Source organism: Osmerus eperlanus, chromosome 6, assembly GCF_963692335.1.
Source record: "Osmerus eperlanus chromosome 6, fOsmEpe2.1, whole genome shotgun sequence".
Taxonomy (NCBI): Eukaryota; Metazoa; Chordata; class Actinopteri; order Osmeriformes; family Osmeridae; genus Osmerus; species Osmerus eperlanus.
Genome location: NC_085023.1, coordinates 1,068,955 through 1,092,931, shown reverse-complemented (window position 1 = coordinate 1,092,931; position 23,977 = coordinate 1,068,955). Strand labels below are relative to the sequence as shown.

The 23,977-nt window shown below is 48.1% G+C and overlaps 1 protein-coding gene across 14 annotated transcripts in view; it reads left to right on the top strand.

The window, feature by feature from the left end:
- The window catches only part of LOC134021842 (neurexin-1a), a 242,827-nt gene that overhangs the window by 136,348 nt on the left and 82,502 nt on the right, over window positions 1–23,977 (top strand). Inside the window, exon 1 of one of the 14 annotated variants that reach the window (XM_062462917.1) lies at window positions 14,324–15,402. The exons of the other annotated variants lie outside the window; for them this stretch is intronic. Within the exon in view, the coding sequence (XP_062318901.1) occupies window positions 15,120–15,402 (283 nt within the window). The 5' untranslated portion in view covers window positions 14,324–15,119. Of the gene's footprint in view, window positions 1–14,323; window positions 15,403–23,977 lie in introns of those variants that run through there. 14 annotated transcript variants of the gene reach the window in all.

Genomic DNA, 23,977 nt, shown 5'->3' with positions numbered 1-23,977 from the left:
AGGGATGCAGAGGGAGGCATATGGTGGTAGAGGGAGGCAGAGGGTGGTAGAAGGAGGCAGAGGGAGGCAGAGGGTGGTAGAGGGAGGCAGAGGGAGGCAGAGGGAGGTAGAGGGATGCAGAGGGAGGCAGAGGGTGGTAGAAGGAGGCAGAGGGAGGCAGAGGGTGGTAGAGGGAGGCAGAGGGAGGCAGAGGGAGGCAGAGGGTGGTAGAGGGAGGCAGAGGGTGGTAGAGGGAGGCAGAGGGTGGTAGAGGGAGTCAGGTGGTGGTAGAGGGAGGCAGAGGGAGGTAGAGGGAGGCAGAGGGAGGCAGAGGGAGGTAGAGGGAGGCAGGTGGTGGCAGAGGGAGGCAGAGGGTGGTAGAAGGAGGTAGAGGGAGGCAGAGGGTGGCAGAGGGTGGTAGAGGGATGCAGAGGGAGGCAGAGGGAGTCAGGTGGTGGTAGAGGGAGGCAGAGGGAGGCAGAGGGTGGCAGAGGGTGGTAGAGGGTGGCAGAGGGTGGTAGAGGGAGGCAGAGGGTGGTAGAGGGAGGCAGAGGGTGGTAGAGGGATGCCGAGGGAGGCAGAGGGTGGTAGAGGGAGGTAGAGGGTGGTAGAGGGATGCAGAGGGAGGCAGAGGGTGGTAGAGGGAGGCAGAGGGAGGCAGAGGGAGGCAGAGGGTGGTAGAGGGAGGCAGAGGGAGGCAGAGGGAGGCAGAGGGTGGTAGAGGGATGCAGAGGGTGGTAGAGGGATGCAGAGGGAGGCAGAGGGTGGTAGAGGGTGGCAGAGGGAGGCAGAGGGTGGTAGAGGGAGGCAGAGGGAGGCAGAGGGAGGCAGAGGGTGGTAGAGGGAGGCAGAGGGAGGCAGAGGGTGGCAGAGGGAGGCAGAGGGAGGTAGAGGGTGGCAGAGGGAGGCAGAGGGTGGCAGAGGGTGGTAGAGGGAGGCAGAGGGAGGCAGAGGGTGGTAGAGGGATGCAGAGGGTGGTAGAGGGATGCAGAGGGAGGCAGAGGGTGGTAGAGGGAGGCAGAGGGAGGCAGAGGGAGGCAGAGGGTGGTAGAGGGATGCAGAGGGAGGCAGAGGGTGGTAGAGGGAGGCAGAGGGAGGCAGAGGGTGGCAGAGGGAGGCAGAGGGAGGTAGAGGGTGGCAGAGGGAGGCAGAGGGTGGCAGAGGGAGGCAGAGGGTGGCAGAGGGTGGTAGAGGGAGGCAGAGGGTGGCAGATGGTGGTAGAGGGAGGCAGGGGGAGGCAGAGGGTGGCAGAGGGTGGTAGAGGGATGCAGAGGGAGGCATATGGTGGTAGAGGGATGCAGAGGGTGGTAGAAGGAGGCAGAGGGTGGCAGAGGGTGGTAGAGGGATGCAGAGGGAGGCATATGGTGGTAGAGGGAGGCAGAGGGTGGTAGAAGGAGGCAGAGGGAGGCAGAGGGTGGTAGAGGGAGGCAGAGGGAGGCAGAGGGTGGTAGAGGGATGCAGAGGGAGGCAGAGGGTGGTAGAAGGAGGCAGAGGGAGGCAGAGGGTGGTAGAGGGAGGCAGAGGGAGGCAGAGGGTGGTAGAGGGAGGCAGAGGGTGGTAGAGGGAGGCAGAGGGTGGTAGAGGGTGGCAGAGGGTGGTAGAGGGAGGCAGAGGGTGGTAGAAGGAGGCAGAGGGAGGCAGAGGGTGGTAGAGGGAGGCAGAGGGAGGCAGAGGGAGGCAGAGGGTGGTAGAAGGAGGCAGAGGGAGGCAGAGGGTGGTAGAGGGAGGCAGAGGGAGGCAGAGGGAGGCAGAGGGTGGTAGAGGGAGGCAGAGGGTGGTAGAGGGAGGCAGAGGGAGGCAGAGGGAGGCAGAGGGTGGTAGAGGGAGGCAGAGGGTGGTAGAGGGTGGTAGAGGGAGGCAGAGGGTGGTAGAGGGAGGCAGAGGGTGGTAGAGGGAGGCAGAGGGAGGCAGAGGGTGGCAGAGGGAGGTAAAGGGAGGCAGAGGGTGGTAGAGGGAGGCAGAGGGAGGCAGAGGGTGGTAGAGGGAGGCAGAGGGTGGTAGAGGGAGGCAGAGGGTGGTAGAGGGTGGCAGAGGGAGGCAGAGGGTGGTGGAGGGAAGCAGAGGGTGGTAGAAGGAGGCAGATGGTGGTAGAGGGTGGTAGAAGGAGGCAGAGGGAGGCAGACAGTGGTAGAGGGAGGCAGAGGGTGGTAGAGGGAGGCAGAGGGTGGTAGAGGGAGGCAGAGGGTGGTAGAGGGAGGCAGAGGGTGGTGGAGGGAAGGAGGGAGGGTGGTAGAAGGAGGCAGAGGGAGGCAGAGGGTGGTGGAGGGAAGGAGGGAGGGAGGGAGGGATAATTTTTGTCTTTTAAATACAGCTCAGTGAAACTAATGAGTGGTTATTGAGGATTTGGTGTTCAGTGAGATCTGAACTGAACTGAAGCTGCCATATTGTCTACAGAGAACACACACACATACTCTCACACAATACACACTCACACACACATACTCTCACACAACACACACACACACTCTCACACACCTCTCACACACACACACACACATACTCTCACACACACACACATACTCTCACACAATACACACTCACACACACATACTCTCACACAACTCACACACACATACTCTCACACAACTCACACACACATACTCTCACACAACTCACACACACATACTCTCACACAACTCACACACACATACTCTCACACAACTCACACACACACACATACTCTCACACAATACACACTCACACACACATACTCTCACACAACACACACATACTCTCACACAACTCACACACACACACACACATAACTCACACACACATACTCTCACACAACACACACACACACATACTCTCACACAACTCACACACACATACTCTCACACAACTCACACACACATACTCTCACACAACTCACACACACACACACACACACATACTCTCACACAACACACACACACACATACTCTCACACAACTCACACACACATACTCTCACACAACACACACACACACACACACAAACACATACTCTCACACAACTCACACACACATACTCTCACACAACTCACACACACATACTCTCACACAACTCACACACACATACTCTCACACAACTCACACACACATACTCTCACACAACTCACACACACATACTCTCACACAACTCACACACACATACTCTCACACAACACACACACAAACACAAAACACATACTCTCACAGAACACACGCACACATACTCTCACACAACACACACAAGCTCATTATGGGAACTTCCTGTGTTCACCCTTGTCCTGACCCAATTCCTCTCTCACTGCTGATTGGCCCTGAGCTTGGAAACACTCTAAGGAGGTCTGTGTACCACTAGGGGATATGCACACACACACACAATTGTATGATTGCACACACACACACACACACACACACACACTTCAACACTCGCAAGTCTGGCTCAGAAAGGGAGGAAGGGAGGGAAGGATAAAAGGAAGGAGGAAGGAGAGAGGAAGAGATGGCAGAGTTGTCACTTTACTAGAAACTATCATTTATGAAGGGGGGTGTCTGTCCTTGACCTGTTTAGAATGTCTCCTTCTCTGAAGAGGGGGGACTCCAGACAGATGCAGGAACCCCCTCCTAGCCTTTATCCCTTCATCCCTCCCCCCTCCCTCCCTCCCCCCTCCCTCTCCCCTCCCTCCCTTCATCCCTCCCCCCCTCCATCCCTCCCCCCTCCCTCCCTCCCTCCCATTTTCTCCCCCTCTTCCTCTCTTATTCTCCAATCCCTAGTTTTACTAAGAGTGTGTTACAAACTCAAGACAGATCCCATCTCTAATATTGATTTGAGTTGAGGAGAATAGAATAGAAAGGAGCCCTAGAGCTTAGTATGAGAGGCCGTCTAGGGCAAAACTACTGAAAAACATGCTCCTCCACATGCACTCATCACTTGTGCTACCCCATGAAACATTCATACACATGCACTCATCACTTGTTCTTTAGCACTTTTGTACTGATGTCATTCATAGTAATTTATTAATTTAGAAGAGAGAGAGAAGGGGGGAGAAAGAGAGAGAAGGGGCAAGAGAAAGAATGGAGGGCAGAGAGAGGGGGGAGAGAGAGAAGGGGGAAGAGGGAGAGAGAAGGGGGAGAGAGAGAAGGTGGGAGAGGAGACTATTTTCAGTGTGCACTGAAGTTTGTTTCAGTGCAACCGGGAGTCTGTTTCAATGTGGCCTAAAGTCTGTTCATTGTATAAGGAACAGCCTACTTTATACCAAATACCTCAACATGTTGCTGCTTCAGATTTGAAAATATTTAAAGGACAGGTTCTCTTAACATTAGAAACGCAGAGCGCCTTCATTTGACCGCTGTGAAGCTCTCACATATAAACCCCTCAAAAAAAGTTCTGAAACGTTATTTCGGTCGATTATTCCTCCCCTTCAATAATACCAATTGGTATTGTATTTTATATCGTTGGAAAGCCTGATTAGTCACCTTTACAACAAGGTACAACTTGTAAGGATCGTGCATTCGTGGAATGAGCAACACAGCTAACCGTATGGGTAGCGGCCCAAAAAAATGCCCCAAATCCCCTGGGTACGAGTCTTTGGATGATTTTTCACGTGACCTGCATAGGCTCAGTACTGGTAGCTCGAGGAAACAGAAATGATTCGTTCATTTTGACTGGGTCTTCAGGTACGGGTCTTTTGATTATTTTTCATGTGACCTGCATAGGCTCAGAAGAGGAAACAGAAAGGATGCGTTTACCTCGTTCACTTTCGCGTGACTAGGTTTAGTAAGACATCAATTATATTTGTTCACAAGTGATAATTATAGGTTTTGTTATTTTAACTTTTTTTTTTTTTCGGCCACGGGAAAATGAACGAATAGCTCTCTGAGACTACTCGTTACTCCCGAGTCATACTAATGATTCGTTGAAAATGAATGAATCGTTCACAAACGACACATCACTACTAACTATAGCTTTACTGCAAGGCAGCTGCAGAAACGCCACAAGCAAAGAGGCCAGGTGATAACTATTTACTCATTTTACTTTGTGATATGAAACACAATTGTGAAGTGAAATGTACAGTATAAGCTGATACAGGGCTGCCAACTTTTCCAAAAACTTTGGCGTGAGATTTGGTAGCAACCCCCCCCCCCCCCCCCCCCCCCCAGGCGAGTTTACACGGCTGTTTGCGCGTCAATGATGCTTCACTCCGTTAACCTGCGTCTCGTCCGTTACTGTTTACAACGTTAGCTTGGCTACTTGTTTGGCGTTGCCTTTTCAGCGTGAGATATACAATGTGTGACGTGAGAGCTTGAGAAATGTTTGAAATGCGTGTGTCACACGGCAAAACCGTGAGAGTTGGCAGCTCTGCTGATATTATTAAGGAAGTACATCTACTTTCTGAAACAGTAGTCTACTATTTCACTGAAGCATTAGCATCATGACATTAGCCTCTGTTGCCCGGGCAACACATACTACAGTGGTCTATGATGCATCTGTTTTCAATCGTTAAAATAAACATTCCTCACAAATACATTTTCATTGTAGGATTTATTATGACATTACATTACAAGTAAACAATTTGTTGGTCAAATTATCATTACCTGTGATTTCAAGTGTAGCTCACTGCAACACTGTAGCCTACGCGAGACACACTAGTAGCTAACAAAAACATCTCCACAGCTTTTTAGGAAGTCAAACGGCGACAAAAAATGTTTGTCACTCCCCTTACTGAAATCAAGTCTTTCAATAGGTGAAACTATCTGACTACTAACCTGTGCAATTTCATTGCCACAGCCTTAACTTTGTCAATCTGTTCATGAAAATAATTAATTTCAGCCTAAACCGTACAACGGAACGTTACACCAAATTCAACCAAGGCAATCGCTACCAAGACGAACACAGCAGTAGTCTAGTACTGTACTGTAGTAGTACAATTTACCGGGGCAGCTTCTCCACCAGTGTTGCCAACTCCTCAGTAAGGAAAGTAGCTATAGAGCTCCGGACGTCACGTGACTTTACTATTTACGTCACCATTTTGGCAGGAAAGTAGTGGCTAAAATGAACGTTGCCAGCACGAGTTCACTGTGCACTTTAATTCAAAAGACATAGGCAGCTATAAAGCAAAACTTGATCGATTAAGCATTAGTGATCCATATAATGCTCCCGTAGTTATTTTTACGACCTTTACGAGTGAAACGGAAGGCTTCCCTGACCTTCTCTATCCAAATATTTACAACTCTCTATCAACTTTCATTCTTCCTACTCTGGAGTCTTTGAAAGCCTACAAAAGCCTGGAGGGATATAAATGCACGCAATCAGCTGGATTAATGGTGAATATTCAGCTTTGAAGTCTACCGGCTACAAATTGCTATGTGTAGCTAACGTTAATGCAGTCAGTTTTATACCTTGGATAGCTAGCTAGCGTTAGCAACGTTCGTCAACGGTTAGCTACTAACGTTGGCTAACGTAAATTATATCAGTGCACTTTTCATCAAAATTTCACAAAAATGCCATTACATATTTCTTACAGATAAGTTATTCCAACAGACTGAATGATCCTCAGTTGAAGCCGTGGGGGGTTGTCAGGAATTATAGGGTTCTTCTCTCTGGATCTTAAGAATCCTATAAAATGCTCTCCCTTAATCTTTTCCCCGATGGTTCAGGCATCCCGGCGCACAGCAGCTATCCACCATGTTGAATCAACGTTTATTGAAATAGGCAGCAAATTAAACTATGTATAATATGTATGTAAGTATATATGTATGTACACTCTGGCGCTCCACTTGGCTCTCCACTTTCCTGCCAAAATGGCGATGTCATCGCATAATTTGCATATTTGTAACGACTGCTGTGTGGGAGAGAGGAATAGCATTGTTGGAGACAAAATGTGGGTAAAAACACCCTAAATATGTTTAGAACTACAAATGAATTTTCTTCTGTTGATTGTTTAGGTTTTTTGAATGTTTTGGCATTGACAAAGGCCATCAAATCTCAAATAATAACTTTAATGCTTCGTCTATACCTACATTAGACATAGCTTAAATCAATGTAATCCTTTTAAAACAAAAGACTGCTATGTGGGGTGGAATTGCTAGCTCTACTTCCAACCCTCTACTTATTACCCTCCTCTTTTATCCAGGCTGGAGACCGGCAAAGTGACCAAAAAAGACACTTTAGCGCATGCGTGATTCATTTGCAGTCTGGATGCGGAGTGTGTGGGTCTGCTGCTGTCTGCTGCGCGAGGCTATTGTGAGACTGGCCGCCTGTGAGTGCTTTGGGACGGCGGGGGAGCTCACGGCAGCACCCGCTGCTCGTTGAGGACAGTGCTGCAAAACTCTGTGCTTTCACGTCAGTCTCCAAAACACCAGCAAGTCTCCAACAACATCAGAAAAAGTCGCTAGATTTGTCGCTAGTCGCTTTTGACAATAAAAGTCACCATGAGGGTTTGGAAAGTCGCCAGATCTAGCGAGAAAGTCGCTAAGTTGGCAACACTCTCCACACAGGGCTATATCGCATTTAGCGTTGTTACTGACAATGATCGCTACCAGTGAGGTTTTTATGAATGAGCGATTTTCCCATAAATAAATGTCAAGGTTATTTAAGTTTTTGGGGGCATATTTTCAGTTAGCAGATGGTACTTTTTAAATCGCGATTCCATCTGAGATAGCTACTGCCGGTAACGTCGTTGTTAGAATAAGTTTCAAAGGGGGTTCTTTATTAATGAATGAATGCAATATGAGTAGGCTAAATGCCTGAAAATATCACGAGAAGGGAAAAACTTAAAAGGACGTTTAAGTCACAGCTAGAGATTAAGTAAATTTTTACACTGGTCTGCCAAATGTATTCGTTTTGATTCAACTATGAGGCTGCTAGGCTATATCGCCGATCACCATTCCCTCTTGTAGGGGAAATGAGAAGACAACTATTTTATTCTACACTTCACTCTTAGTATTTTGAGTTGTAAATGAGCAGCAAAAAAATTATGCTTTTAAATCTATGTAATCTTTTAAAATAATAAGTATGCATTTTTATATAAATACAGAAATATCAGTTGTAAAAATTTAATTAAAAAACGGACCCCTCTGCAGCCGACGCAAGCAAGCACACCCTACAATTTCCCCAGAAATTGTACCCTCTCTAGTTTTGGTTAAATTACTACCTCGCCTGCGGCGATTTCTTTGTCTTTCAAGGATCGCTCCTCTATTATCTCAGCAGATGTCGCAGTCTTCTGTAATTGTTTTCTGTAATTACTCCCAATAAAATAAGATTAAGTATGCTATATTTAGACATAGTATAAATAAGATAAAGTATATTTATAGCATAGGTATATGGAGGACTAAAAGTGCCACAATGGGTTAAATAAATACACCATTAAATAAATAAATACACCATTAAATAATTACTTAAATGTGTCATTAATTAATTAAATGTGTCATTAATTAATTAAAATAGGAATTAAATACATGTGTTCTTAAATGTGTCATGAATTAATTAAAATACCAATTAATTTAATGTAAAATACATATATAATTATTTCACTATTTAAGTATTTCATGCTACATTTCCCAATGCTACATTTCCCAATGCTACATTTCCCAATGCTACATTTCCCAATGTTACATTTCCCAATGCTACATTTCCCAATGTTACATTTCCCAATGCTACATTTCATGCTACATTTCACAACGAGTTGTGTTGCAGTGCTTCATTAATTGTGTTATCTGTCAAACTCACCCATCAAAGTCAGTGGGTGGGGCTAGCGCAAAACTAGTCTGATCCATTGCATTGGTCTGAAGTAGAGTGCCTGGATAGAGACTATGGAGAATCTTCATGAACTTTCTAGGGAGTTGGTGAGAGACATTTAGACTTAGCTGAGGATGTGGAAGCAGAATCTGAGCATGAGCAGAGCATGTAGCGAGTAAAGCAGAGGAACGTATTTAAGTTATTGGAGTTATTTCCGCACTTTGCAATGCTACGGCTAATAATCGAGGGGAAGACTCGGTCCTGCTAGCCCCCATGTTGAGACAGCGTGCGAGATGCTGGACCAAATGTCTAAAACTTGCCCGGAGCTGCTGAGAGAAGCAGCAAATTTGATGGAGGAAGATGCCGATGCACCCTGGTACCTAAAGTACCTGGAGTCTAAATTTGCATTTCACTGTGGTCACTATCTTGGTCGCAAAGTGCGGATATAACTCCAAACTTCAAGAAGTTCCTCTGCTTTACTCGCTACATGCTCTGGGTCAGCAGGTCCTGCTTCCACATCGTCAGCTAAGTCTAAAATGTCTCTCACCAACTCCCTAGAAAGTTCATGACGATCCTCAATCGTCTCTATCCAGGCACTCTACTTCAGACCAACGCAATGGATCAGACTAGATTTGCGCTAGCCCCACCCACTGACTTTGATGGGTGAGTTTGACAGATAACACAATTAATGAAGCACTGCAACACAACTCGTTGTGAAATGTAGCATGAAATGTAGCATGAAATGTAGCATTGGGAAATGTACTATGACATACTTAAATAGTGAAATAATTATATATGTATTTTACATTAAATGAATTGGTATTTTAATTAATTCATGACACATTTAAGAACACATATGTATTTAATTCCTATTTTAATTCATTAATGACACATTTAAGTAATTATTTAATGGTGTATTTATTTATTTAATGGTGTATTTATTTAATTCATTGTGGCACTTTTAGTCCTCCATATAGGTATAGCCAGAGAATGTCTAATATAGAGAGAACTGCCACTCTCGGGAAGCTTCCGGGTTCTGAACTGGTTGCAGTTCCACTCTAGTTCCATATGAGGGCGCTAACGGTCCAGTGCAGAATGAATGGAGGTCTATGGAGCTATAGCCCTCAAAATCAACTTTTCTCAGGATATAATTTTTTGTCTAGTAATTTGAATTCTGAATTCGAAAGGGGAGGCAAAAAAAATACACACCCCTGGGTGATAGATTTTTTTAAAGTTGCCTTTCTGTTCTAAAAAGCCTTTTAAAATGTCATAGACGTCATACACATTGTACGGCCTGAGATACTGCTTGACGGCAAGCTCTGGTCACTTCCACTTTTCTCTCGAGGCATCGACAACACAGCTGACAGGTTAGGCTCTCCCTGTCAATACACATGCTAGAAAGAGTTTTGGTTTGCTAATGTTGTTGCTAATGTTGCTAATGCTCTGACATTCTGGTTCTGTTTCGGATGTCATCAAGCGGGATCTCTGGTCGTAGTCAGTCCTTCACTAACCAATCAGAATTTGTTAGCAGAATGCTAGCGTGTTATGGGCAACAACGACTTACCCTGTAAGAAATCGAAAGGACATAAGTACTCGTTCATTCAACTTTAGACCTGTAATCCATGTTGAACATGCAAAAACTACAATCAAATCTGAGATTTCTCAACGACAATCAGGTGAAAGAGACAAATTTAGCCGTTTAGCTCCATAGACTCCCATTCATTCTGCACTCGACCGCGATCACTCCCAGTGGAACTCTGGTGGAACTGCAACAAAATTCGGTACAACGGGGCTTAATAGGGAGTGGCCAGGCTCTCCTTAAACAGGCTCTGGTATAGCCTACTTTATATTTCGCCTAATCACCTACCAAATTACAACAATAATTCTATTGCATTTTCGTTTTATATATAGCCTAGTATAAAATGCATTTTTGCATGTCTTCATGTTGGCCCTTTGAGTGTAAATAATCATTGAAACCATTCAGACTCTGCGTTTCTATTGTGTTTTGATTTGATTTGTCTGATGCAGCAAACGTGTTGAAGAATTTGGCAGAAAGTAGCTCAGCCCTTTACAATTAACAGACTTTAGGCCGCATTTACATTTATGCATTTAGCAGACGTTTTTATCCAAAGCGACTTCGAAGAGAGAGCTTTACAAAAGTTCATAGGTCACTGAACATAACAACGAGATAGCCCCAAACATTGTGGGTAACCAAACATAAAGCATACATTGTGAAAAACAAATAAGTCCCAAAGGGAAGAACCATAAGAGCATGTAGTTAGACAAGTTCCAATTGAACAGCATGAACCTCAAAAGTGCAAGAGTGTACCTATGGAAAAAGCCAGCAACAATAATATATTTCACAGTGAGTACACTCATTTTAAGTCCGTTACAGCTAACAAACAAGAGCAGCAAGTTTCTCAATAAGAGTCATTGTGATCCTGGAGGAAACATCAGGTCCAGCAAATCATTCCTAAGTAGCGTTGTACTCCCGGAACAAGTGCGTCTTGAGCCTTTTCTTGAAGGTGGGGAGACAGTGTCTCTGATGGAGGTGGGGAGTTGATTCCATCATTGGGGGGCCAGACAGGAGAAGAGCTTGTGTTGGGACCGGGCGCTCTTGAGCGGTGGGACCACCAGACGGTTGTCAGAAGAAGACCGTAGGTGAGGGTGCAAGGCTGGAGGAGAGACCTGATGTAGTCGGGTGCAGTCCCGTTCACCGCTCGGAAGGCCAGTACCAGGGTCTTGAATCTGATACGGGCCGTGATGGGAAGCCAGTGCAGGGATATGAAGAGCGGGGTAACATGGGGGCTGCCGCATTGAAACAAACTTCCGGGCGCCGTAAAAATTGTCTGCTCTTCCCCCTTCTCTCTCTCTCTCTCTCTCTCTCTCTGTCTCTCTCTCTCTCTCTCTCTCTCTCTCTCTCTCTCTCTCTCACACCTCTACCTCTCTCCCTGTCCCCCTCTCCACCTCTACCTCTCTCCCTGTCCCCCTCTCCACCTCTACCTCTCTCCCTGTCCCCCTCTCCACCTCCACCTCTCTCCCTGTCCCCCTCTCCACCTCCACCTCTCTCCCTGTCCCCCTCTCCACCACTACCTCTCTCCCTGTCCCCCTCTCCACCTCCACCTCCACCTCTCTCCCTGTCCCCCTCTCCACCTCCACCTCTCTCCCTGTCCCCCTCCACCTCTACCTCTCTCCCTGTCCCCCTCTCCACCTCTACCTCTCTCCCTGTCCCCCTCTCCACCTCCACCTCTCTCCCTGTCCCCCTCTCCACCTCTACCTCTCTCCCTGTACCCCTCTCCACCTCCACCTCTCTCCCTGTCCCCCTCTCCACCACTACCTCTCTCCCTGTCCCCCTCTCCACCTCTACCTCTCTCCCTGTCCCCCTCTCCACCTCCACCTCTCTCCCTGTCCCCCTCTCCACCTCTACCTCTCTCCCTATGGATATGAGAGAGAGGGAGGGAGGGTATGAGAGAGAGAGAGAGGGAGGGTATGAGAGAGAGAGGGAGAGAATGAGGGAGGGTATGTGAGGGTCCCAGTGTTGTTTTGTCAAACAGTGATTCACCCTCATCTCCATGGTAATCACCAGTCAGCGACCCAGGCAGACAGGATTCACCCTCATCTCCATGGTAACCACCAGTCAGGGACCCTGGCAGACAGCTGAGATGTCTGACTTAATGTCTTCCTCTCCATCTCTCCCTCCTTCCCTCTCTCCCCCCTCTCTCTCTCTTGCTTTAGATCTGCATTATTTTAATTAAGTAAGTTCCTAATGTCCAGTGTGGTGGTGTCTTGACTGTTTTGACTGCCTAATACTTTTGGAATTCTCCTGGGTTCTGTGTGGTGTGGTTGCTCTCTGATTTAGAGGGAGTGTTTGTGATCACAGTGCTGCCTCGTCTGATTTAGAAGCAGTGTTTTTGATCAAAGTGCTGCCTCGTCTGATTTAGAGGCAGTGTTTTTGATCACAGTGCTGTCTTGTCTGATTTAGAGGCAGTGTTTGTGATCACAGTGCTGCCTCGTACGAGACAACCCCCATAAACACATATTTGATGATGCACTTAAGATGTGAGGTTGTTTTTGTTGCACTGTACTTGTGCCTGGTAGCTTAGAGGTGGTTACACTACAGACCATTCCCTGACTGTACTGAAATACTATAAACCCAACTGTGCACTTCTGATCCTTGATATTCTGCTATACTTCAATACACACCATGTGTATGTCACTTTGGACAAAAGCCTCTGCTAAATGAACTGAAGACATCTGTGAAGGGATCTGCAGCTGTCCTCCCTGCCTGCTGCAGTGTGCTGTTCTGGCCCCTAGGTGGCAGTGATGTCTGTACACCTGCAGTGTGCTGCTCTGGCCCCTAGGTGGCAGTGCTGTCTGTACACCTGCACAAGGTGCACTACAGCAGTGATGTCATCTCCCCAGAGACGGTCTCTCTCAAAAAATAATGCTGATGTAGTAATACATGTTCTATAATAATACTAATATAGTAATGTTGCTTCTATAATAATACTAATATAGTAATGTTGCTTCTATAATAATACTAATATAGCAATGCTGCTTCTATAATAATACTAATATAGTAATGCTGCTTCTAGTAGGTATATATCCTTATATGTATATATATGCATTATGTAGTGTCCTGCTCTGTCCAACACACCACACTGACTAGAATCAGCACAGACCGACAAGAGAGAGAGAGGGAGAAAGAGTAGGAGAGAGGGAGAGAGAGAAAGAGGGGGAAAGAGAGGGAGAGAGAAAGAGGGGGGGAGAGAGGGAGAGAGAGAAAGAGTAGGAGAAAGGGAGAGAGAGAAAGAGGGGGAGAGAGAGAGAAAGAGTAGGAGAGAGGGAAAAAGAGAGAAACAGGAAGAGAGAGAGAAACAGGAAGAGAGAGAAAAAAAGAGAGGGAGAGAGGGAGAGAGAGAGAGGGAGGGAAAGAGAGATGTAAGTTTATTTGGAAACTCTGGGTCTGTGGAACTAGACTGCACCACTGCACTTCAACCCCTCTAAGTTTAAATCTATATATCCCTTCATCCCCTCATCCCTTCATTCTATCTCATCTCCTCATCCCTCCATCCTCTCTCAAGCCAACCATCCATTCATCCAACCATCTCTATCCATTATTTCCATCCCTTCATATCTCCCTCCATCCTCTCTCATCTCCTCATCCCTCCATCCATGTTTCTTATCAGATACCGCAAAAGCAGCGGTTCTGAAAAGAGAAGGAGGGAGAGTAGGGAAAAGGAGGAGTGGGAGGAGGAAAGAGTGAGAGAGTAAAAGAGAGAGAAGGAGGGGAAACCTGGAGGAGGAGTGGGAGGAGGAAAGAGAGAGAGTAAAAGAGAGAGAAGGAGGGGAAAGTGGGAGGAGGAAAGAGTGAGAGAGTAAAAGAGAGAGAAGGAGGGGAACTTGGAGGAGTGGGAGGAGGAAAGAGTGAGAAAGTAAAAGACAGAAGGATGGATGATGAAGCCTCCCGTATATGAGCCTCTTTAGCTTCTTCCTCTGCATCACCCTCCAGCCTCTCTGATTGGCCGTGCGCAGGTTGCTCATTTGCATAGCTCCGCTCCTTTCTGTTGAGGCTCCCTCCCTCTCCCTCTCTCCTCATCCTCTAGCGCACATCCCTCGGAGCAGCTCTGCCGAGGCTACCTGTGTCAGAGCGTGTGTGTGCGTCCTCTCCTCGCCGCTGCCCCAGCAGCTGGGGTTACTGTGCGTCTGTCCAGTGGAAGGCGAGGAGCGCACGGGCGTGTGTGTGTGTGTGTACGGGTAGTCTGGCGGAGCGTGTGTGTGTGTACGGGGAGTCTGGCGGAGCGTGTGTGTGTGTACGGGGAGTCTCGTATCCCGGAGAGCGCGGGAAGGACCGTAATGTTGAGCTGCTTCTCTCGCTGAGCAGCTTCTCTAGCGGTGCTCCGCTCGAGCCAGCGCACGCTGCGACGAGCCAGCGCACGCTGCGACGAGCCAGCAGAAGCTAGGAGTGCTGTAGCTGCTTGGGAAGAGGAAGTCTGATTCCTGGAAAAAAATCTGTTTGTTGGAGTATTCTCTTTTTCTGAGGAAAAATCTGTTGGATTTGTTGAGCTCTGCACTGCTCAAGGAGAGAGAGAGAGAGAGAGAGAGAGAGAGAGAGAGAGAGAGAGAGAGAGAGGAACAGAGAGAGAGGAACAGAGAGAGAGGAACAGAGAGAGAGAGGAAAGTGTGGAAGGGGAATCGGAGCAGACTGGGATTTCTGCGCAGCTCTCTTGAGTTTGTCCTCATTTCTCCAGTCTTCTTCCTCCACCTCCTTCTTTCCGCGGGATGATTGATCACACTCCTCCACCTCCTCCATCGTTACTTCAGTGGTAACCCTCCGGAACACGTCAGGGAGCCTCCCCTCCCTACCTCCCTCCGTGTTGGCCAGTGTGCCTCTGCTTGGTCCTGGGTCGGGGTGCAGCCATGGACCGCCTGCCTCTCTGATGCCCAGCCATCTCCCCTCCTCATCGGACAGCCTGGGCACCATGTCTGGAGGCTGGAGGACACGTCTGTCTCCCTGGAGGCCCAGAGGAGAGCTGCTCCCCTGGGCTCGGCCACTGCCTCGGGCTCCCCTTGCCCTCTGGATGTGTGTGATGGGCCTGGCCCTGAGTGGGTGTGCTGGGGGCTTGGAGGGCCCCGAGGGCCACATCCACCTCGGCAGCAAGCGGCATCACGCTGTGCCTGTCGCCATCCTGCGCTCCCCCTCCGCCCTCAGGGCTGGACACAGTAAGTACTTCCTGCTACCCGCTAGGAGGCTAGAAGACTAGGAGGTTAGGAGGCTAGAAGGCTAGGAGGCTAGGCCCTAACTGGTACCTCCTCTCTCCTTCCTCCTCTCTGAATGACCTCCATGGGTGTTTCTCCATCAATGTGTGCAAGGTCTTTTGAGTTTAGAAGCATTATTTTCTTTGCGTTAGATTTTGGCTCATACCCCACTGGTCCGATCAAACTAGTTTAGATCTTTCACTCCCTACTTCATCCCTCCATCCCTCACCCCTCCATCCTGCCTATCTCAGCAGCTCATTCTGCCTCTCCTCCCCCAGATTAGCCGTCTCTCTTGCAGCTCCACTAGGTCAGATTAGATGGGATTACAGGCTGAGTGTCTTTCTGCTGACCCCTGGGGGTGCAGGAGAAAACACAGTCATCTTCTTCCTGGTTCTACTTCCTGGTTGTGGTTCTTCTTCCTGGTTCTGGTTCTTCTTCCTAGTTCTGGTTCTTCTTCCTGGTTGTGGTAGAAACGGTGGGCTCCAGAAGTGGAACTGAAGTAGTTGTGACAGGGCTGGGGCTGAGGCTGGGGCTGGGGGAGAGAGGGCTGGGGCTGAGGCTGGGGCTGAGGCTGGGGGAGGGAGGGCTGAGCATGGGGCTGGGGCTGGGGGAGAGAGGGCTGGGGCTGGGGCTGAAGCTGGGGGAGAGAGGGCTGGGGCTGGGGGAGAGAAGGCTGGGGTTGGGGCTGGGGGAGAGAGGGCTGGGGCTGGGGGAGAGAAGGCTGGGGTTGGGGCTGGGGGAGAGAGGGCTGGGGCTGGAGTGGTTGTGGTATGGCTGGGATTGTTGTGGTAGGGCTGGGATTGTTGTGGTAGGGCTGGGGTTGGGGCTGGGGTTGTTGTCGTAGGGCTGGTGTTGGGGCTGGGGTTGTTGTCGTAGGGCTGGTGTTGGGGCTGGGGTTGTTGTCGTAGGGCTGGTGTTGGGGCTGGGGTTGGGGATGTGGCTGAGGCTGGGTAGTGCAGCTCACAGCCAGGTGTATCTACACTTCCTGCAGCTCTCAATGATCCTGAGAAGATGGCAGCTGATTGGACAAAGGTGCTGAGGAAATGACTGCTGATTGGTTCGTGCGCAGACCGAGAGAGACAGAGAGAGAGAGACAGAGGGAGACAGAGAGGGGGGGAGGTAGCATATAAAGCTAGGTCCACAGCTGCCTGGGAAGCGTTTGTAATCTGAACTCTACTGAGTTAAACCACCCTGGAGAGCATGCTCTGTCAACACTGGGGCAGAGCTGGACACAAACACACACACACACGTAAACACACACGTACACACACGTACACACACAGACTCACACACGTACACAAACACAGACTCACACACATACACAAACTCACACACACGCACACAAACAGACACATGCGCACACTCTCTCTCTCATTCTAGCTACCATACCTGCCACCTGTGATAAATGCATTGTCAGACAGCAAGGATGGGAGATGAAGACAGAAGTCTACTGAAGATATATTATCTGAATATAAGAGCTGGTGAAGGCTGGTTACAGGGTGTCCAGCCCTTTGGGAGACGAGCAGATAGAAGTCTGAAGGAATTGCAGGGTGACACTTTCTATCCCCTCCATCTCATCCCCTCCATCTCTACCCCTCCATCTCTACCCCTCCATCTCTACCCCTCCATCTCTATCCCCTCCATCTCTTCCCCTCCATCTCTATCCCCTCCATCTCGTCCCCTCCATCTCTACCCCTCCATCTCTACCCCTCCATCTCTACCCCTCCATCTCTATCCCCTCCATCTCGTCCCCTCCATCTCTACCCCTCCATCTCGTCCCCTCCATCTCTACCCCTCCATCTCTATCCCCTCCATCTCTTCCCCTCCATCTCTACCCCTCCATCTCTACCCCTCCATCTCTACCCCTCCATCTCTATCCCCTCCATTTCTTCCCCTCCATCTCTATCCCCTCCATCTCTACCCCTCCATCTCTACCCCTCCATCTCTATCCCCTCCATCTCTTCCCCTCCATCTCTACCCCTCCATCTCTATCCCCTCCATCTCTACCCCTCCATCTCTATCCCCTCCATCTCATCCCCTCCATCTCTACCCCTCCATCTCTTCCCCTCCATCTCTATCCCCTCCATCTCTTCCCCTCCATCTCTACCCCTCCATCTCTATCCCCTTCATCTCTTCCCCTCCATCTCTACCCCTCCATCTCTACCCCTCCATCTCTACCCCTCCATCTCTATCCCCTCCATCTCTTCCCCTCCATCTCTACCCCTCCATCTCTACCCCTCCATCTCTATCCCCTCCATCTCTTCCCCTCCATCTCTATCCCCTCCATCTCGTCCCCTCCATCTCTACCCCTCCATCTCTATCCCCTCCATCTCTTCCCCTCCATCTCTACCCCTCCATCTCTACCCCTCCATCTCTACCCCTCCATCTCTATCCCCTCCATTTCTTCCCCTCCATCTCTATCCCCTCCATCTCTACCCCTCCATCTCTACCCCTCCATCTCTATCCCCTCCATCTCTTCCCCTCCATCTCTACCCCTCCATCTCTATCCCCTCCATCTCTACCCCTCCATCTCTATCCCCTCCATCTCATCCCCTCCATCTCTACCCCTCCATCTCTTCCCCTCCATCTCTATCCCCTCCATCTCTTCCCCTCCATCTCTACCCCTCCATCTCTATCCCCTCCATCTCTTCCCCTCCATCTCTACCCCTCCATCTCTACCCCTCCATCTCTACCCCTCCATCTCTATCCCCTCCATCTCTTCCCCTCCATCTCTATCCCCTCCATCTCTACCCCTCCATCTCTACCCCTCCATCTCTATCCCCTCCATCTCTTCCCCTCCATCTCTACCCCTCCATCTCTATCCCCTCCATCTCTACCCCTCCATCTCTATCCCCTCCATCTCATCCCCTCCATCTCTACCCCTCCATCTCTACCCCTCCATCTCTACCCCTCCATCTCTATCCCCTCCATCTCTACCCCTCCATCTTTTCCCCTCCATCTTTCCCCTCCATCTCTACTCCTCCAGCTCTACTCCATCTCTACCCTTTCATCTCTTCCCCTCCAGCTCTACTCCATCTCTTCCCCTCCACTCTTCCCCTCCATCTCTTCCCCTCCACTCTTCCCCTCCATCTCTTCCCCTCCATCTCTACTCCATCTTTTCCCCTCCATCTCTTCCCCTCCTGTCTTCCCCTCCATCTCTTCCCCTCCATCTCTTCCCCTCAATCTCTACTCCATCTTTCCCCCTCCATCTTTACTCCATCTCTTCCCCTCCATCTCTACCCCTCCATCTCTATTCCCTCCATCTCTTCCCCTCCATTTCTACTCCATCTCTTCCCCTCCATCTCTACTCCATCTCTTCCCCTCCATCTATTCCCCTCCATTTCTACCCCTCCATCTCTACTCCATCTCTTCCCCTCCATCTCTTCCCCTCCATCTATTCCCCTCCATTTCTACCCCTCCATCTGTACGCCATCTCTTCCCCTCCATCTCTTCCCCTCCATCTTTTCCCCTCCATCTCTATCCCCTCCATCTCTTCCCCTCCATCTTTCCCCTCCATCTCTACTCCTCCATCTCTTCCCCTACATCTCTACTCCATCTCTTCCCCTCCATCTCTTCCCCTCCATCTCTTTCCCTCCATCTCTACTCCTCCATTTCTTCCCCTCCATCTCTTCCCCTCCATCTCTACTCCTCCATCTATTCCCCTCCATCTCTACTCCATATCTTCCCCTCCATCTCTTCCCCTCCATCTCTTTCCCTCCATCTCTACTCCTCCATCTCTACTCCTCCATCTCTTCCCCTCATCTCTACTCCTCCATCTCTTCCCCTCCATCTCTACTCCTCCATCTCTTCCCCGCCATCTCTACTCCATCTCTTCCCCTCCATCTCTACTCCTCCATCTCTTCCCCTCAATCTCTACTCCATCTTTTCCCCTCCATCTCTTCCCCTCCTCTCTTCCCCTCCATCTCTTCCCCTCCATCTCTACCCCTCCATCTCTACCCCTCCATCTCTACTCCTCCATCTCTTCCCCTCCATCTCTTCCCTTCCATCTTTTCCCCTCCATCTTTTCCCCTCCATCTCTCCTCCTCTGTGTTGCTCTATCTCCTCTCCGGCTGTAGTCTGGCTGCGCAGCTAATCTGCCTAACAGGATTGTGGGGAATTTCTACTGTCCTGGCTGCTCCTTCCCTTAATGTGCACCCATTAGACTGTGTGGTGTGTGTGTGGTGTGTGTATGTGTGCATGTTTGATTGTGCGCGCACGTACACGTGCGGGATTGCTGGCAAAGATCGATAAATACCCACGTTTCCTCCTCTTCTCCTGAAAAGTTATGCTAATATTAGCATATGTGTGGCTCGTACCTTCACAGACACGCACTGTGTGTGCGCTCGTGTGTGCGTTCATGTTTGTGTATCCATGTGTGTGTGAGTATATATTAATATGAATCACTAAGGCACAGTGGTGCATAACAGCAACTCTTCTCATACCTCACTGCACAGCCATGTGCAACATAAAACACACGCAAACACACACAAGCACACACAGACACACACACAAGCACGCACAGACACACACACAAGCACGCACATACACGCACACATACACACACACAGACACACACACAAGCACGCACAGACACACATACAAGCACGCACATACACACACACACACACAGACACACACACAAGCACGCACATACACACACACATACACACACATACACACACACATACACACACACAGACACACACACAAGCACACACATACACACACACATACACACACACACAGACACACACACACATACACACACACATACACGCACACAGACTCACACACAGACACACACACATACACACACACAAGCACAGTTCCCTGATAGTAGAATGCATCGCCTCTCTCCTTGATCTTTAGCAGATTTCTTTTCATTTGTTGCTGCAGTTTCCTTAAGCTATGCAGCTAATTAAATAGTATGGCAGCGTTTAGAAAAGGCTTAGTTACAAAGTGAGCCAAAGCAGGCGAAAGGGAAACCAGATAGTTAATCCTCCAATTAAGGCCAAGACATTCTGGATGTCCCCAAGGCCATGGATTACACACCACCAGAACCAACACACACAACCCAACAGATGACATGACTCACACACACACACACACACTAAACCCCGCTAGACAGTGACTACAAATAAATCATCATGCAAACATGCAGGGACACATGCAGAGGTGAGAGGTTGCAGTCTTCAGGGCAGCTATGAACACACACTTCTCTCTCTTACACACACACACACACACACACACACGCACACACACACACACTTCTCTCTCTTACACACACACACACACACTTCTCTCTCTCTGCCTCTCTCTTACACACACACACACACACTCAAACAATCTCTCTCTGCCTCTCTCTTACACACACACTCTCACACAATCTCTCTTTGTTTCTCTCTTACACACACACGCTCACACAATCTCTGTATGTCTCTCTTTTACATACACACAGACTTTATCTCTCTCTCTTTCTCTCTCACATACACACACACACACACAATTTCTGTCTCACACACACTTTCACATATACACACACAAACTCTCTCACTTTCATACACACACATAGAAAGTGGTACAGATAAAGTGGATACCTTTGAGAGAGAGAGAGAGAGAGAGAGAGAGAGAGAGAGAGAGAGAGAGAGAGAGAGAGAGAGTGGTAGAGAGACATGTAGAAACAGTGAGGAGGTAGAGAGAAATGTAGAAACAGAGAAGAGGTAATGTAGAAACAGAGAGGGGGTAATGTAGAAACAGAGAGGAGGTAATGTAGAAACAGAGAGGAGGTAATGTAGAAACAGAGAGGAGGTAATGTAGAAACAGAGAGGAGGTAATGTAGAAACAGAGAGGGGGTAATGTAGAAACAGAGAGGAGGTAATGTAGAAACAGAGAGGAGGTAATGTAGAAACAGAGAGGAGGTAATGTAGAAACAGAGAGGAGGTAATGTAGAAACAGAGAGGAGGTAATGTAGAAACAGAGAGGGGGTAATGTAGAAACAGAGAGGAGGTAATGTAGAAACAGAGAGGAGGTAATGTAGAAACAGAGAGGAGGTAATGTAGAAACAGAGAGGAGGTAATGTAGAAACAGAGAGGAGGTAATGTAGAAACAGAGAGGAGGTAATGTAGAAACAGAGAGGAGGTAATGTAGAAACAGAGAGGAGGTAATGTAGAAACAGAGAGGAGGTAATGTAGAAACAGAGAGGAGGTAATGTAGAAACAGAGAGGAGGTAATGTAGAAACAGAGAGGAGGTAATGTAGAAACAGAGAGGAGGTAATGTAGAAACAGAGAGGAGGTAATGTAGAAACAGAGAGGGGGTAATGTAGAAACAGAGAGGAGGTAATGTAGAAACAGAGAGGGGGTAATGTAGAAACAGAGAGGAGGTAATGTAGAAACAGAGAGGAGGTAATGTAGAAACAGAGAGGAGGTAATGTAGAAACAGAGAGGAGGTAATGTAGAAACAGAGAGGAGGTAATGTAGAAACAGAGAGGGGGTAATGTAGAAACAGAGAGGAGGTAATGTAGAAACAGAGAGGGGGTAATGTAGAAACAGAGAGGAGGTAATGTAGAAACAGAGAGGAGGTAATGTAGAAACAGAGAGGAGGTAATGTAGAAACAGAGAGGAGGTAATGTAGAAACAGAGAGGAGGTAATGTAGAAACAGAGAGGAGGTAATGTAGAAACAGAGAGGAGGTAATGTAGAAACAGAGAGGAGGTAATGTAGAAACAGAGAGGAGGTAATGTAGAAACAGAGAGGAGGTAATGTAGAAACAGAGAGGAGGTAATGTAGAAACAGAGAGGGGGTAATGTAGAAACAGAGAGGGGGTAATGTAGAAACAGAGAGGAGGTAATGTAGAAACAGAGAGGAGGTAATGTAGAAACAGAGAGGGGGTAATGTAGAAACAGAGAGGAGGTAATGTAGAAACAGAGAGGAGGTAATGTAGAAACAGAGAGGGGGTAATGTAGAAACAGAGAGGGGGTAATGTAGAAACAGAGAGGAGGTAATGTAGAAACAGAGAGGAGGTAATGTAGAAACAGAGAGGAGGTAATGTAGAAACAGAGAGGAGGTAATGTAGAAACAGAGAGGAGGTAATGTAGAAACAGAGAGGAGGTAATGTAGAAACAGAGAGGAGGTAATGTAGAAACAGAGAGGAGGTAATGTAGAAACAGAGAGGGGGTAATGTAGAAACAGAGAGGAGGTAATGTAGAAACAGAGAGGAGGTAATGTAGAAACAGAGAGGAGGTAATGTAGAAACAGAGAGGAGGTAATGTAGAAACAGAGAGGAGGTAATGTAGAAACAGAGAGGAGGTAATGTAGAAACAGAGAGGAGGTAATGTAGAAACAGAGAGGAGGTAATGTAGAAACAGAGAGGGGGTAATGTAGAAACAGAGAGGAGGTAATGTAGAAACAGAGAGGAGGTAATGTAGAAACAGAGAGGAGGTAATGTAGAAACAGAGAGGAGGTAATGTAGAAACAGAGAGGAGGTAATGTAGAAACAGAGAGGAGGTAATGTAGAAACAGAGAGGAGGTAATGTAGAAACAGAGAGGAGGTAATGTAGAAACAGAGAGGAGGTAATGTAGAAACAGAGAGGGGGTAATGTAGAAACAGAGAGGAGGTAATGTAGAAACAGAGAGGAGGTAATGTAGAAACAGAGAGGAGGTAATGTAGAAACAGAGAGGAGGTAATGTAGAAACAGAGAGGAGGTAATGTAGAAACAGAGAGGAGGTAATGTAGAAACAGAGAGGAGGTAATGTAGAAACAGAGAGGAGGTAATGTAGAAACAGAGAGGGGGTAATGTAGAAACAGAGAGGAGGTAATGTAGAAACAGAGAGGAGGTAATGTAGAAACAGAGAGGAGGTAATGTAGAAACAGAGAGGAGGTAATGTAGAAACAGAGAGGAGGTAATGTAGAAACAGAGAGGAGGTAATGTAGAAACAGAGAGGAGGTAATGTAGAAACAGAGAGGAGGTAATGTAGAAACAGAGAGGAGGTAATGTAGAAACAGAGAGGAGGTAATGTAGAAACAGAGAGGAGGTAATGTAGAAACAGAGAGGAGGTAATGTAGAAACAGAGAGGAGGTAATGTAGAAACAGAGAGGAGGTAATGTAGAAACAGAGAGGAGGTAATGTAGAAACAGAGAGGAGGTAATGTAGAAACAGAGAGGAGGTAATGTAGAAACAGAGAGGAGGTAATGTAGAAACAGAGAGGAGGTAATGTAGAAACAGAGAGGAGGTAATGTAGAAACAGAGAGGAGGTAATGTAGAAACAGAGAGGAGGTAATGTAGAAACAGAGAGGAGGTAATGTAGAAACAGAGAGGAGGTAATGTAGAAACAGAGAGGAGGTAATGTAGAAACAGAGAGGAGGTAATGTAGAAACAGAGAGGAGGTAATGTAGAAACAGAGAGGAGGTAATGTAGAAACAGAGAGGAGGTAGAGAGAAAAGACTGGCAGGTAGGCGGACGGCCTTAACAAAAGTGTCTTGTGCCTCTCTAGGCTGTCGAATCAGTGTGTGTGTGTGTTGGTGTGTGTGTGTGTGCAGGTGT